The sequence below is a fragment of the Castor canadensis genome, chromosome 1 (genome assembly GCF_047511655.1).
Source record: "Castor canadensis chromosome 1, mCasCan1.hap1v2, whole genome shotgun sequence".
Taxonomy (NCBI): domain Eukaryota; kingdom Metazoa; phylum Chordata; class Mammalia; order Rodentia; family Castoridae; genus Castor; species Castor canadensis.
The window spans coordinates 54,571,138-54,587,493 of NC_133386.1; the positions used below are offsets into that span (position 1 = coordinate 54,571,138).

General features: G+C 35.4%; 1 protein-coding gene across 2 annotated transcripts in view; it reads left to right on the forward strand.

The window, feature by feature from the left end:
- Window positions 1-16,356, forward strand: part of Sec63 (SEC63 homolog, protein translocation regulator) — a 67,994-nt gene that overhangs the window by 19,786 nt on the left and 31,852 nt on the right. For both annotated transcript variants that reach the window (XM_020170093.2, XM_020170094.2), the window contains exons 2-4: window positions 5,926-6,025; window positions 10,866-10,980; window positions 13,130-13,242. In XM_020170093.2, the coding sequence (XP_020025682.1) occupies window positions 5,926-6,025; window positions 10,866-10,980; window positions 13,130-13,242 (328 nt within the window). The remainder of the gene's footprint in view (window positions 1-5,925; window positions 6,026-10,865; window positions 10,981-13,129; window positions 13,243-16,356) is intronic.

Below are 16,356 nucleotides of genomic sequence, written 5' to 3' on the forward strand. Positions count from 1 at the left end.
CTTACTGAGATATATACTAGGAATTATTATGTAATAATAATTAATCTGCTGTTAATTATTTTGCCTTCAGAAAATACGCTAAAAATACCAAATAAATGTTACTTGTGATTGCTTTATGGTTTGTTTTCTAAACCTTTTTGTTATTGTTTGGCTTTTTTCAGTTTTTAAAAGTAATGATACCCCCTTCCCTGTTTTCTTTATTTGAATATATAGTTAATTAATTAATTAACTCATTCCCCCCCCCCCATTTCCTGAAGAATTCTTTTAGGGAAATGGAAAAAGATACTCTTGCCTTTCTACCTGTGATTTTTTTCCCCCACCTTTCATCTTCTCCCTGTATCCCTGCTTTGCAGGTTATATCATTGAACTTGCTTTTGATGAATCTTTTGTGACAGACTTTGGGTAAGATAAAAAAACTGATGTCTTTTAGACTCTTTGGAATATTGAAGATAATCTTTTGATTCATACTACTGTGTGCTTGGATTTAGGGTGAGTTTCAGGAACCACTCTTATTTTAGAAAGAGAAGAGATATATCTTTAAAATAGTTTATAATGAAATAAATTGTTATCTTTATATCATTTGCTTTATTAAGATTAGTAACGTACATGTAAGGCATTTTCTTAAATTTATTTCTTAGTGTTTTTGTAATGCTCAAAATATCAAAATATGTATTGATATACTTACTTTAACTGGAAAATGAAGCCAGACTTCTTTTTCCTTCTTCTGGTGGGACTGGAATTTGAACTTGGGGCTTTATACTTGCAGAGCCTGTACTCTACTGCTTGAGCCATGCCTCCAGTCCCATGTTTTTTTTCTGACAGTATGATTTGGGTGATTAGCAATGAGGACAGCCTTTTGCCAGCCAATTAGATTACACAACATATATGTCCTGTAAATCAAATGGACTAATCTGGAATTTAAGATTTTGACAAAATATGCTTAAAGTAATAAGAAGCTGCTTTACCAAATACTGTGCCATGTTGGAAAAGTGTACTTGTTATTTAGGATAAGTTTTATTATTTAAAGTTTTTAACCTTTCTTGAATACTTGAGATGTCTAAGTGATTTGTGAGAACATATTTTATAATTTATTTTAATACTGTATCAATTTATAATATTTATAGTCTTGATAGCAACCAAAATACATGATGTCAAAAAATTTAACATGTAGAACCACTGGTGATAAAGTTGAGCATGATAGACTGACTTACTGATATTCTTTGGTGATACATTCGAAGCATTTAGAGGTAAGGTGTATGATGTCTGCAGCTGCTCTAAAGTAGTTCAGATCAAAAGAAGGAGGAGGGGGAAGAAAGAGAGAAAAGACCAAGCGTTGCACAATGTTAACACTTGGTGAATGTGGTGAAGGGTATTGCTTAATGTAATATTCTTTTGATGGGGCTTGAACATTTCTAAAACAAAAATGGGAGCTGGACATGGTAGTACGCACCTGTAATCACAGCACTCTGGAGGCTAAGGCCAGGAGGATTTTGAGTTCAAGGCCAAACTGGGCTATATAGCAAATTAGAGGCTCACTGCATAGTGAGCTACTGTCTCTAAAAAATTGTTGAGGAAAAAGTTTATAGTCACAAGGAATAAAAACATAATTTAGGAGTATATTTTAGTCTTATGAGAAATGACTTATCAGGATAAAAAATACATTACATTAGGAATGTGGTGAAGTAGAATAAAGCGTTCAATTATGAATTTTTAAGTGGATGATGGTGGATTTGAATTTTAGATTTCACTGGATACACTTAAAAATGATGAAACTTTTATTTTAAAATGTCAGTTTTATGTCACAAATGTTCTTTGCAACCTTAAACTTAATGAAGAAAAATGTTAGATGCCAGATTAGAGATATACAAGAAGGTCCATGATTTTTCTTCTATGGTAAGCAGGGAAGCAGGTTTAAAGATCTCAGACCTGGCTAACATTCTTTCTTCTTTCTTGGTCCTATGAATCTGGTTTTAAGAGTTCATTTGGTTATACTGCAGACTGGCTAGTAGTCCTGGCATGCACAGGTGTGAGTGACTGTTGTATCAAGACACTGTTCAGCTGACGAAGTATAATCATAATAAGTCTGCCCAAACCTGAACTGTCCCTGCAGATGCTCTCCATGGTCACGATATATTGTGGTGTTTTTACATCACAAAATTGGTTTATGACTTTGAAATTTTCCTGTTCTGTACATGTGGATAATTTCTCTAAAAACTATGTCTTAAATTAATGATATTCCCAGAAAATTTTTAGTCATTGTGAAACTAATAGTTTTACAAACTAGAGATTTGATAAATTATTTTTATACCTCTAAGCATCTCGTTAAAAAAAAACATCCAAAAGGACTTTACTTGTGATAGTTTGACTTCAGGTTATTATACAGAGATTTGGAACATGTCTCAAAAATGTTTAGTTGTCCTGGATATTTAAATGTCATTATGTAATATGTAAACTATACTCTTCAGTAAAACCCACCTTATTCACAGTTGTGACTGAGTATGGTCAAAGTAAATAAATCAAAAGAAATTTCAAAAACAAATTTAAATTCCTGCATGCATCACGCAGCTCAGTTGATGTGGAGAAGCTGTCAGTTCTGTTTAAATCGTTGTGTGATCTGCTGAATATTTTCTTGCCCTTAATTTTGTGAAAATACAGAATAATTCCCCAAAAAGCAAGTTATAGTCATCGTCCCAAACCAGAAAGGGTGTGTAGTATCAATGACAGAGTGAAGATGTGAGATTTGTTGAAGGAGGGATGTGTTTAGCTGGCGTAGAGAAGCATTGTGGGAGAAATGAGTCACATCTGGAGTAGTGGAGATAAAGAGCATGAAATAAGATCCAGCGTTTGGTGAGCAGGAGTAATGTGTGCAGCAGTAATTTTTGTGGCAGTAATGCAAGCTACTCCATGCGGTTTCAAGTTCTGGATGCTCAGACCTACTGTGCATATTTGAGTGATTTTCAAGTGTTGAGCTCTGTGCATCTTGAGCATTTACTGTTTTTCTACACAGCAGTCTCCTTGGAACCATATACTGCGGGTACCAATACTTTTGTCACTAATCTTGGTGATGTCATTTGTAATGAGATCCAGTTCAGTACATACCACATTTAACTGACATGTTTCTTTACTCTCCTTCGTCTGGTAGTTCTTAGTCTTTCCTTGACTTTAATATTATTTAATAGAATAAATAGTCCAATTATTTAATAGAATGAACTTTAATTTGGGTTGCCTGGTGTATTTTCATGATTAGATTCAGGTTTTTATATCTCAGGCCAGAATTTCACAAAATGAGTGTATGTTCTTACTGTGTTTTTTAGGTGATAAATAATTTCAGTTTTCCTTTTTCTGGCATGTTTACTGTCACTTGATTTAAGTGGTATCTGTCAGGTTTTTTGTATTAGTTTCCTGTTGCTGCTATAACATATCACAAATGTAGTGGCTTAAAAGAGCACATATTTATTATTTTAGAACTCTGGATGCTAGAGGTCCAAACTTTTGTTGGGCTAAAATTATGGTATTGGCAGGTTTGGTTCCTTCTGGAGGCTTTAAGGTAGAATTTGTTTTCTTAGTTCTACAATTTGACTGTATTCCTTGGCTTGTAGTGCCTTCCTCATCTTCCCGTCCTGATCTTCAAAAGGGCATCTCTTCAATCTCTGGCTTCATCGTCCGACCACTTTTCCCCTCTTTGATCTGCCTACCTACCCCTTTGAAGTACCCCTCGACTATATTGGTCCCACTAGGGTAATCTCCCCATTTCAAGATCCTTAGTGTGAAATCCATTTTGCAAATAGCAAACGTATTTACTGGTTTCTGGTATTAGGATGTGGACATCTTGGGGGCACAATTTCTCATTGTAAAATTGTTCTTTTCCTCCTTGGAAATTAATATTTTGTGGGAAGGTGCTGTGATCCCCAGTTTCTGTTAGTGGTTAACAGTGTTTAGAGGCTCAATGCTATTGGAATTTTGCTGGTCCTAGACCCACTTAGTAGAGCTAGGGAATATGTGTGTCTGTTTCATAGAACTGGGCCTATATTTCTGTATTAAAAGATACTAATTCATACTGATAACCTTTGATTATAATCTAACACCACAGGTTCATCTTTTGTCTTTTCATGTTTGTCATTATCTTCTCTGACAGGGAAAAAGACTCCCTTTTTCTCAATATATTAATTTATTTGATCCATCCCCTAGCATGTATACCAGTCTCGTTTTCTCCCACCACCCCTTTCCCTGCATGGATCCCTTTTCACCACATCTGGTTCCAGTATCCTTCGGTAGGCAGCTCTTAATGTGGATCTCATTGGGATGTTTTCCTCAAAGCATATAGTAAAAGGGTAGTTGGATTTTCATGGTGGCTTTCCAGCATCCTGGGTACCAAGTTCTTCTATTACCTGCATCTTTTTTAAGGACTGCAGTTTTGTCATAGTTTTCTTAATAAGGTGAAAAATTTAGAATTAGATATTTAGACTCACTTTACATGATCCTAACTTTTGTTAGCAACATTTAAACATCAGAGTCAGGAGGCAGTTGAACATAGCCTTCTCCATCAGGCCTGATCAGCATGTTAACTTTACCCACACTAATGTCATAGAGCGTCTTCTCTCAGCCTATTTGGTCTTGACATCCACAATGTACAGGAGTGTATGGTTGTGTTGTGGCTTTTTTCATGGCTAACTCAGTGACCAACGGAACTTGGCATAATAGTCCATTTGTGCCCAGTGCCAGTGGCTCATGCCTGTAATCCTAGCTATTCAGGAGCCAGAGATCAGGAAGATTACAGTTTGAAGCCAGCCAGGGCAAGTAGTTCATAAGATCCTATCTTGAAAAAACCCATCACAAAAAAAGGGCTGGTGGTGTGGTGTGGCTTACAGTGTAGGCTCAGAGTTCAAACCCCACTACTACCACAAAAAAAAAAAAATTGTTGCTTGTGAGGGCGCTCACAGCTTTGGAGCTGCAGTGTATTGGGAGTTGCGTGATGTGTGAATCTTTTTTGTGTGTGTGTGGTTGTGAATACCTTTCAGTACTGCCTTCTTGGCTCTGAAATTAGCTTTGGGATGGGTAGGGGCTTTCTGCTTTGCTTTCTGTAACATTTTTATAAAAAGACAGATTTTTAATTTTAAATCTTGAGGATTATTCAAACTGTGGTGTTTTTTTCTTTTTTATTATTGTACTGTGGGTACATTGTGACATTTACAAAACTTCTTTCAATAAAAATGTAAGTTCAGTAAAATACATGATATTTTAGCTTTGGTTTAGTCTTTTCAGCTTTTGTCACAACTCTTACATAAGCCTCTCTTAAGTTCTTAAGGTTTTGTAATTTAGCATAAAATAATACTGAATTTTACTCTCCACTGTTGTTTTGACTAGAAATTGGCTTTTCTGTTAAAATGCTTTTCATTTTACATCTTAAATAGATAAAATTCTAAACTTTGTTTATGAGAATATATTTTGGTAAGCAATTATTTTTATGTTTGAAGAATATTATTTCTCTCTAGCTCCCTTCACAAACCGTAGTTACATGAGAGAATTTCTTACAGATATCAATTGCATAACTAAATATTTTAGGTTCAAGTCCATTTTAAAATTTTCAGCAAGAAGTTAAGTCTTGGGCTGGTGGACTAGCTCAAGTGGTAGAGCACCTGCCTAGCAAGTGTGAGGCCCTGAGTACCACCAAAAATAAAAATAAAAAAAGCATTAAGTCTCACATGAAAACTAGTTACCTGATAAAGTTTTCCAGATAGAGCATTTGTTACAAATGACAGAAAATTTAACTTTTCTTATGAATTTTTATAAAGATTATTTGAGTAGGAAGGACATTCATGTTCCAATAAAATACTAGTATAGTAATGAAGTTAGTATGGTATTAACTCTGGTTTTGTCTTAACTGTGAGAAATGGCTTAATTCACCTTATTTTTTCTTTCTTACAGAGCAAATTCGATTAAAGAATATCAGAAAAGTGTATGGAAGATGTATGTGGTATCGTTTACGATTATTAAAACCCCAGCCAAATATTATCCCGACAGTAAAGTAAGTAGTGGGTATCTATAACAAAACATACTAGTGTGTACTCTTTGCTAAGTATCATACAAAATAGGGATAGAATGATGACTAAGATATGTGTCTGTAAAAAAATTATAGCCTATAATAGAGGTAATATATGATTAGTAAGCTTGAGAGCTCTCTAAATAGAGTAGTTTTGAAGTCCCAAGGAAGAGAGATATAAGTCAAATCTTGAATGAAGACCTTTTGCACTGATTTGCATTTTATGTTAAATACTATAGGGAAATCTTTAAAAGATTTTAAAAGCAGTAAGGTGACATTGTTTGCATTTCATAGTGATTGGAGTTCATTGAGCACACACTGTTTGCCAGGTGCTTTATGTATCACTTTCACTGCATTAAAAAAAAAAAAAAAAAGAGGCAATTTGACCAAGGTATGCAGCTAAAAATAACAGAGACCCATCCACCCTTATTTTGGTAGAGCAGTTGCTTAAATTAGGTCACTAAGCATGTTTAGTTAGAGCAGGCCTCTTAGATTCTGTGAAGCTATAGGGTGTGGTTTAGACCTTCCTTTACCTGAGGTCTCTACTTAGAGGTAGAGGCCTCTAAGTAGCTCCCTCTGCTAGAGGGAACTATGGCAAAAAGTGAAAGAGCTGTCATTACTGCAGGACTGCATCTTGTGAATCACCCACACCTATTTGATAGGAAGAAAAAAAATCTAGCAGAGGAAATCAGTAAGAGTAAAACCAATATTTTTAATCTTGGTCTAAGTGATGATGATAGTTTTTAAACATAACTGTGTTACTTCATTGGGGTTGAATACTTTTTCTTGTGTAAGATGAAGGAAATCTTAACTAGGTGTTATTTAATGTTGTGAAACTTAAAGGCAAAATTAGTCTTTACATGAGTAGCTTTCTATTCACTTTTGTTTATTCTTTGCTATTGATTCTCATTTTAAATTAAAGTGTACAGCAAGGCCAATATTTTTTAATCTCCCAATGTTCTTTTTTTTTCTGGTTTTGTTCAATATTTTATAGATAATCTGAACCTCAGTTTTCAAGGGAAAAAAACTTTCTAGTGATTAATAAATGATTTAAACCACAATGCAGATTAAAGAACAATTAAGTAAATTCTGGTAATAATTTGAGTAAGGTTAGAAACTATCCAAAATTTCTTACTACTTAATCTTAAAACATACTCTCAAAATGAAGCAATCATCAGGTAATGCTTCTCTTCTGACAGTATTCCTGAAACTGAGGGTGTGTAATTTCTGAAAGTTGCTTCCAAAATGACATTTAAAACATACTTAAAAGGAAAAAAATGCAAGACTTCACATGTTAATGATTGATGCTGCATTTAGGGAAAATGCTTACTTTTTGGAACCAATTGCCAGACATACAACCTTCTAACTACGTTGCTTAAAGAATGGGGTTTATATGTTTATATGAAATTCAGCCTAGTACTGTATTATGAGATAAAAAGAATGTTTCTCCCCATCAAAACCAGGTAGATGTGGAGTAACCCTTTGATATATGGACTCAGTTCCTGAGTTAAACTTACTGCCAAATACTCAACCTTCTAACTAGCTTGTCTAAAGAATGGGGTTTGCATTTTTTGGAGGAACCAGATACTTTTAAAAACTTGGGCACAATGATGTAATCCAATTCATTTTTCTACCTTTGCTTTGGCTCTTAGGAAGCTAGAACATGGTTTTATTGTTTGTGGTAGCTTTTTTTTTTCTTTTTGGTTTGAACTTACAGCTTCATGCTTGCTAGGCATGTGCTCTACTTCTTGAGGCACACCTCTAGCCCTATGATTGTGGTAGTTTGCATCTGCTTGGGAGATAGTGTAAAGAGCTTCCCTTCTCCCTCTTTTCTTGGCTCTGAGAACCAGATGTTACATATAAAGCATTTAGCATGAAATTTAGAATATCTAAGGTGTTTTTTCTTTCTTTTCCATGTTGCTTTGCTTTTGTGGTTTTTCATTTTCATTTTTGTTTTATGAGGTTCATTAACTTTTAAGGAGAGTTAGCAAAACAAAATGTGGAGTTACTGGTTTGTTGGGGAATAAAGTATATTTTCAAGTGTTTTTTTAGCATATTGAGACTATAAGCAAACATTGGTTTTGAGTTTAAAATTTTCTATTTTAAGTTATCATTAGAATTAACTCCATGTAGTTATGTGTGCCGACTAAGTTTCAGATACACTAGACGCTATGATTAACAAAATAAATACGACTCGCAGAGTTAAATCTTAGGAAATATTTGCAAGTAAACAGGTAATTAAAATAGATTTAGTAAATGTATTCGTTCATTTTCTGTTGCTATTACAAATTACTTGAAGAAAAGAGGTTTAGATGCCAAAAGTCCAAGATTCGGCAGTCCCAATCTTCTCAGGCTCTGGTGAGGATCTTCTAGCAACATCACAGCCTGGGGATGGTATCATGGTGGGAGGATGTTTGAGAAAGGGGGAGAGAGCAACCAAATGGTGATACTGGAAACCCGGGAGGAATTCAGAGATTAGGCTTGCTCTTTTTTTTTTTTTTTTTTTTTGTGGTGCTGGAGTTTGAACTCACGGCCATTCCTCCATCCCTTAGTCTTGCTTTTTTGTAACCACACTCTTGTGACAGCTGAGAGTAGCAGTAACCCCTCTCAAAGGGTCAGTGTACCCAATGACCTAATCTTCTTCTGCTAGACCTCACCTTTTAAAGAAAGGTTCTGCATCTTTTAATGCTTCCATGTTGGAGACTAAGCTTCCAGCACATCAACCCTTGGGGGCTAAAGAATATCCAAACCATAGCAATATGGGCTGAGGCTGATTATCATGAAACAACAGAAGGACCTAAGACAGAGAAGGCTTTCCTAGTGATGTCTAAACTGACAGCTGAGGTTTGGGTCAGGGTTATTAATAATAGCCCACAGCTAAAATGAATTGATTGCTCACTCCCTATGAGATACCTTCTAAGTACTTTATATACCAAATTTCATTTAATTAAGCCCACCCTATAAATTGGAAAGACACAAGCAACTTGCCAAGCTTTTCTAGTTAAGTGGTGAAGCTGGGAGTTGAACTGAAGGAGTTTTGTTCTGTGGTCTATGTTCTCAACTCTTCTTTCCTTAGTTAGGCTAAGGAAGTGCTTCACATAGGGTTCCCTCTCTCCTTTGAGTAGAGATGTGCATAGGGTAGTATAGAAAGCAGTTTGAAGTTATATGCCCATAATAAGGATTAGAGTACTGTTTTGGTCAAGTGGAAAGAAATTTGTATCTGACTGCCAGCTTTGTTAAGCTGCCCTAGGGTTAATCCAAACCGAATAAGATCCTGTCCCAGGAACTGGCTGTGACTAAGAGAAGTCATGGTTTGTACTTTTTTTGTGGCTATAACTATAGCTCACCCCCATTGATCATCTTAGCAAAGGCAAAGGATTGCTTCTCGGAGAGTGGATCCTTCGAGTTGGATCTTGAAGGATGAATGTAGAGTTTGGGTAGGCAGAGATGGGGAATGGGAATTTTTGGCTGAAGGAAAAAGAGAGCAAATGTAAGATGGTGGGGAGAGCTCCAGAACACTGGGAGATGGGGATTTGTTTTCTTTAAAAGATCAGAGTGGTAAAGGTAAACATACAGGTTAGAACTGGATCATTCAAAATGGAGAGGCTCATTCCCAATACTGAATGCATTTAAGCCAGGTTCCTACCAAGTAGTGTAAACACATAGAAAGTTTTCTTTCCAGTTTTAAAAGCAAGTCACCTCAACTTGTTTGATTGTGATTCATTTTTGTATTTTTGCCTAACACATGCTGTTCATTGTAACAAATTGTCATACAAAAGGTATAAAAATGTCATTCACTTTCATCACCCAAAGGTAGTCACCAGTATGTTGATTACTTCACACATTTATTTCTAATATACTTTTTTGCTAATAGAAATTGGATTGTGTTTTATATAGCATGAAAGCTGGCTTTTAAATTTAACAATGCAAGGCAGTCTTTCACAATAAGTTTTACTTTTAGTGGCTAGAAAGTATTTCATTGTGTAGTTGTACCATTAATTTGTTTATCCAGTTGTCTGTTGAAGGACATTTAAGATGTTCAGGTTTTTTTGTTGTTGTTGCTGTTTATATCTGTAACACCCTGTTATACTCTGTGCACTTAATTCTAGTTTGTTTCCTTCTAAATTTCTTGAAGTATAATGGATTTATAAGTTAAAAGGGTATGTTCTTGTTGACGGCTTTCAATACCTAATTGCCATGTAGTTCCTCAAGAGTGCATATATAGTATATGAGAACGTTTTCTTTAGTGTGTCTAACACTGGTAGAACCATCTTTTGAGTATTTTTATTAAACATAACACATTGGAGGAAGAAGAAATGAGTTCTTTTTCAAATCGTATGTTCTTTTATATCCTTTTTAAACTGATGTACATCTTTATGTGTCTTGGCTACAAAATATCTTATTGTGTGGTTTCATTATGGTTTATTTAATTAGTCCTTTATAAATGATTTACTCAGTTACTGAAAATGGACACTAGGTTGTTTCCAAAGATTTGCTACTATAAACAAGGCAATTTATTCATCTTTGCCTAGTTAACTTAATTTTTCTTACTTTATCCTACTGTAAAAGTGTAATTGGTAGGTCAAGAACAATTCTTTTTTACATTAATTGGCTTACTGAATACTTAGTATTTACATACTTTGATCTAATTTAGCGAGTCCAGTATTAACTGTTCTTGCTGTAAGGGAAGTTTACACTGTAGAATTTGATATGGAGCTAGTTAAGATTGTTTTAAATCTTGATCTTGCTATAATGTCATTAGACTCTTAAAGGAAAGCCATTCAGATGTATTCATTTATATTTCATCTATCTTTTTCTTAAATAGGAAAATAGTTCTGCTTGCAGGATGGGCATTGTTCTTATTCCTTGCGTACAAAGTTTCCAAAACAGATCGAGAATATCAAGAATATAATCCTTATGAAGTATTAAATTTGGATCCTGTAAGTAATATTTTTACATAGTGAACATTATTTTAAAGATCCCGTGAAAATATTGTAAGTCCACATTCTAAAAGAAATTGGGCCATGTCTAAAGAAATCAGACTTTGGTCAGTTAAATCTTTTATTAAAAGAAGATACCTGGATAGGCACGATGGTGCACACCTATATCCCAGCTACCTTGGAGGCTGAGGTGGGAGGATTGCAAGTTTGAGGTGAGCCTGGCAAAGTTAATGAGACCCTATCTCAAAAACAAAAATACAAACACAGGATAGTGGCATGGCTCAAAGTGGTAGAATGCTTGCCTAGGATGCATGTGAGTGTTCAATCCTCTGTACTGCACACACACACAAATGTTTTAATTCATTATTATTCTAATGTGTATAAGCTACAGCTAGTAATTTCCACATTATTAAGGATTAGTTTATAATTGCTAAAATGTATTAATATTTGAAAATGAGAAGGTAGAGGATGTATTTTTAGAAGACATCCATAAGATTGGCTTAATACAAAGTTAAAAATAAAACTGAAGCTGGGCGCCGGTGGCTCACGCCTGTAATCTTAGCTACTCAGGAGGCAGAGATCAGGAGGATCACCATTTGAGGTCAGCCCTCGCGCATAGTTCATGAGACCCCATCTCCAAAATAACTAACTTATAAAGGGCTTGAAGAGTAGCTTAAATGGTAGAGCACCCGCCTAGTAATTGTGAGTCCCTGAGTTCAAGTACTGCCAAAAAAAAAAGTAAAACAAAATAAAACTGTGAAGTTATTTAAATGATAAAAATATTTTTGCTTTTTTCTTTTTGGTGGTACTGGGGTTTGAACTCAGGGCATTGTACTTAGTAGTAGGCAGGTACTCTACCTACTGAAAATGATAAAATGTTCTGACCTCATGTTGATTCACACTTGGACACTGTGCTAACTCTGGGTTGGGAGTCTCAGAGGAAACTCGTGTCATCATAGAAATTCAGGTTAATCTTGATGTGAGCCTTAGGTGATTTCTTGATTGAACTTAACTGATGAGCCCCTATAGAAAACTTAGCCTTTGGGATCTGTCATTAGAAAGTTAGAACTGAAATTAATGGTACAGATCATCTAGCTTTTTTCCTAGAAAACTTCTTTCTTGTCTGGGATTTCATAGCTTCTTAGTAGCCAGATTGAGTCTAGTGCTATTTGCATTGTGTTCCCAAGCAACTTTTTTTTAACCTCTGGTTTGTTCAATAGGTGGCTTGATCTTGAAGTTCATATAATACAAAGTAAGGAGTATGTTCATCTTGTAGTTTTCTGCTTTGTAGAAGACAAGTTTGCATATAATCTGACTTTTCTTATTGCAACAATCATGGTCATCAAGAATATGAGATTAAATGATTTTGGGGCAATAAAATGATAGAGGCTGAATGCCGGTGGCTCACCTGTAATTTGGGAGGCTGAGATCAGGAGGATTGTAGTTCCAGCCCAGCCTGGGCAAATACTTCTAGACCCCGTCTCCAAAATAGCCAGAGCGAAATGGACTGGAGGTATGGCTCAAGAGAGTAGAGCACCTGCTTTGCAAGTATGAAGCCCTGAGTTCAAACCCCAACCTTCCCTGCCCTCCCCCCAAAAGATACAAAAATTATCGTAAATTAGGGCTAATTGGGAGATAAAACAAACTTACTAAATGTTTCTTTAATATTAAAATATTGATAAGAAAATAGAATCAGTATTCCTCAAATTATAAAGGAACTTAACCTTTAATCCAAGGGTTCCTGAGCTGGTATTAGTTTGCTATTTTCATTTTTGATATTTATTTTATTTTTTTGGTGGTCCAGGGGTTTAAACTCAGGGTGTCACGCTTGCTAGGTAGGTACTCTACCACTTGAGCCACTCCGCCAGCCCTTTTTTGATATTTAAATGTCAGTGTGCTTTTATTTTAATGTGGTATTATGTGGTTTCACTCTCAAATAACTAGGGTGTGTATAGTATGGCACACAGTAAGTGCTCAATAAAATACCTTGGACAAAGTAAGCATATTTTTATTTAGAAATGTATGAGATGAAATTTAAAGAGTGAAATACATAGGATGAAATACTACTTTCTTTTATCAGAAAATATAGGATGAATTATTTATTTATGGCATTATGCTAATTTTACTTACACGAAGTATTTTCTTTTAGGGGGCAACAGTAGCAGAAATTAAGAAACAGTATCGTTTGCTGTCACTTAAATACCATCCAGATAAAGGAGGTGATGAAATTATGTTCATGAGAATAGCCAAAGCTTATGCAGCGTAAGTACCATGGACCCCAGTACACATTTTAAAGTGGGGATAAAATAGTTTTCTGTTTTTAATAAACTTGTAAGTAAAATAGGTATCATACACTTTTATTAAATGGTGACCTTTTATTAAAAGATACGTTAAATCTGTTGTTTATGGAACTGCTCAGTAGTCTGAAAATAGCGATTTAATTAACCTTAATTTTAAGTGACTTAGAGTTGGTACTGATATTAGTGCTTTTTTTCGCTCTGTGAACTTAAGTAGTAAGTGATAAGTTAATTGAGCTGTTTTCTAAGTGTCCTTAGAAATAGAAGAGCATATACTCATACTTCGTTTTCATTTTGAGGCTGTTTATTAAGCTAAATCTTTTTATTTTTTCTTGGCAATGTAGTTGTCTCATTTGTACTGTTTAGAAACAAGTTTAATTTTTACTTTTAAGTTCATTTTTTGATATTTTCAAAATTTCGTTATAATTTATTACTCCTTGGTTTTTTTATTGTTAAATGTTGTACTTATTTAGATGTGGATTTTTAAGCTTTCCTTTTTTTTTTATTGCTTAGAAACTTTTTCTTTAAAAATCTCTTCAGAACTCACAAATGTTGTTTTCCTTGGTGGCTTAGATGTAGACATGGGTGAGGTAGTGTTGTTGTGAAGGGGGCATTGCCCAATGGTGATTCTTTAATAAAGCCAGGCCATTGTAAAGCTTCTGCAGTGAATACTACATTTTCTTCCCAGCAGTTGTCTTCCAGATTGCTGTTGTTCAGTGGTGTCTCCTTTTCTCCCTTCTTCCTCATGTTTCCTCCCACCAGGTGCTCTCTTTGCACAAACATTGCCATGCCTTAATTGCTATTTTCAGGTAATTTAAAAATTGGTTGATGACTTTGGAGCAGGGCCTAATAAAAACCTAGCGTTTGTTATTCTTTCTGTCATTTTTTTTGGGTGGTACTGGGGTTTGAACTCGGGGACTCACACTTGCTAGACAGGTATTCTTCCACTTGAGCCACTTTGCCAGTTCCTTTTTGGCATTGTTGGTGATATTTAGAGCCTCAGCCAGGATGTTTGTTCATATATACCATTTATGGTGGTATAGTTAAAAAGTTTCATTAACTCTTAGGAGCAGTGTTATTCTTAAGCACTCATAAGTAGCAAAAACTTATTTGCTCTCTACTGACTTTTAAAAAATATTGTTGAGCAGGCCATAGTGGTACATGCCAATAATTCCAGAACCTGGTGGGCTAAAGCAGGATTGTGAGCCTCGGCTACATAGCAAGCCCATGTTTCCAAGAACAAAACAAGTTGCTGATTTCTTAAATTTGATTGAGTATCCAACATGGTGCCTTGTATCAGCTTAATAAATGAATTAATGTCATCATAAACATGGGTATGTATGCATGTGCAGGATGCAAAATTAGAAATATTTCTGTGATGTGAGCTGTACTTTATTTTACCAAACCTGAGAATGTTGTATAGAGAACAGAACAGTTCATTGCCGCCATCATCAAAAAGATAGAAGAGGCAGAAATAATTACTTTTGGAAAGGATGTGGTTAGAAGACAGAATAGTGAGAGAAACAATAGCCAAAACTCTGGGTTTGGTAGACAATTGCACAGGCAAAATATTTTGAGAAACATCCTTTCCTCAGCAGAAAAACGAAATCAGCACTACTACTTACTAACTTGCAGGTACATGCTTTCATTGACTTCTGTGTTTTACTATAGCCTTGGGTCCAGTAGTATAAGTGAAGTGACAGTTACATAGGACTCAAGATATCAAAACATTTGTTTTCATAAATGGCCAATTTGATTTAGATAAGGTTAAAAGTATTTCCAAATCATTGACAGTAAGTGTACTTGTTGCTATTTTGTAGAAGTATTTCTGCATTTTTCAATTTGGAGCTTTGTAGGATTGAAACTATGTTGCTTCTTAAGTTCTGGAAAATGGAAATATGTTTAAAATTACATTTGAACATAAACAGAATTTTTGTTTATTGATCTAGAAGAAGCTGGGCATGGTGGCATACATAGGCCATCCCAGCACTTGGGACGTAGAGGCCAGCCTGAGGCTCTGTCTCAACAATAACAAAAAAGAATTCTTTTCTTGATATCCATCAGGTTTTTTTGTGGGTTTACCTTGTCTTCCTTAACTACATTGGAGGAATTGTTTTCTTTTAGTGCTTTTTAATATTTAGCTAGAATCTGGATTATAACCATTTTGAGTATGTGCCTTGAGCCATTTCCAGATCATGGGTTACTTTTCTATGTAGGTATTTAATAATCATTCTGTCACTCTTGTCTTGCCTGACCTTGAAGCTGTTGTTTAGGAAGTATTTTCCTAGGTCTGTTGTCACTTGTCTTAGGAGAAAAGTATGATCTTAAACAATATAAGTGACCTTTTTCACAGCAATAGAATTCTACAAGTGGTGTTTATTTGTTTCTTTGAGAACGTGATGCCAGCGTTTTGGAGGGAAGCCACCATTATGCATTAAGTTTGTATTTTAAAAACTATGACTGATAGAATGGCTCAAGTGGTAAGAATACCTGCCTAGCAAACGTGAGACTCTGAGTTTAACCCACAGTATGACCAAAAAATGTGGATAACACTAAGATTCCACCTCAACCCTGTTAGAATAGCCATCATTAGCAACACCACGAACAACAGGTGTTGGCGAGGATGCGGGGGAAAAAGGAAACCTCTTACACTGTTGGTGGGAATGTAAACTAGTACAACCACTCTGGAAAAAAATTTGGAGGCTACTTAAAAAGCTAGACCTTGATCTACCATTTGATCCAGCAATACCATTCTTGGGGATATACCCAAAAGACTGTGACACAGGTTACTCCAGAGGCACCTGCACACCCATGTTTATTGCGGCACTGTTCACAATAGCCAAGTTATGGAAACAGCCAAGATGCTCCACCACTGACGAATGGATTAAGCAAATGTGGTATCTATACACAATGGAATTTTATGCAGCCATGAAGAAGAACGAAATGTTATCATTCGCTGGTAAATGGATGGAATTGGAGAACATCATTCTGAGTGAGGTTAGCCTGGCCCAAAAGACCATAAATCGTATGTTCTCCCTCATATGTGGACATTAGATCAAGGGCAAACACAACAATGGGA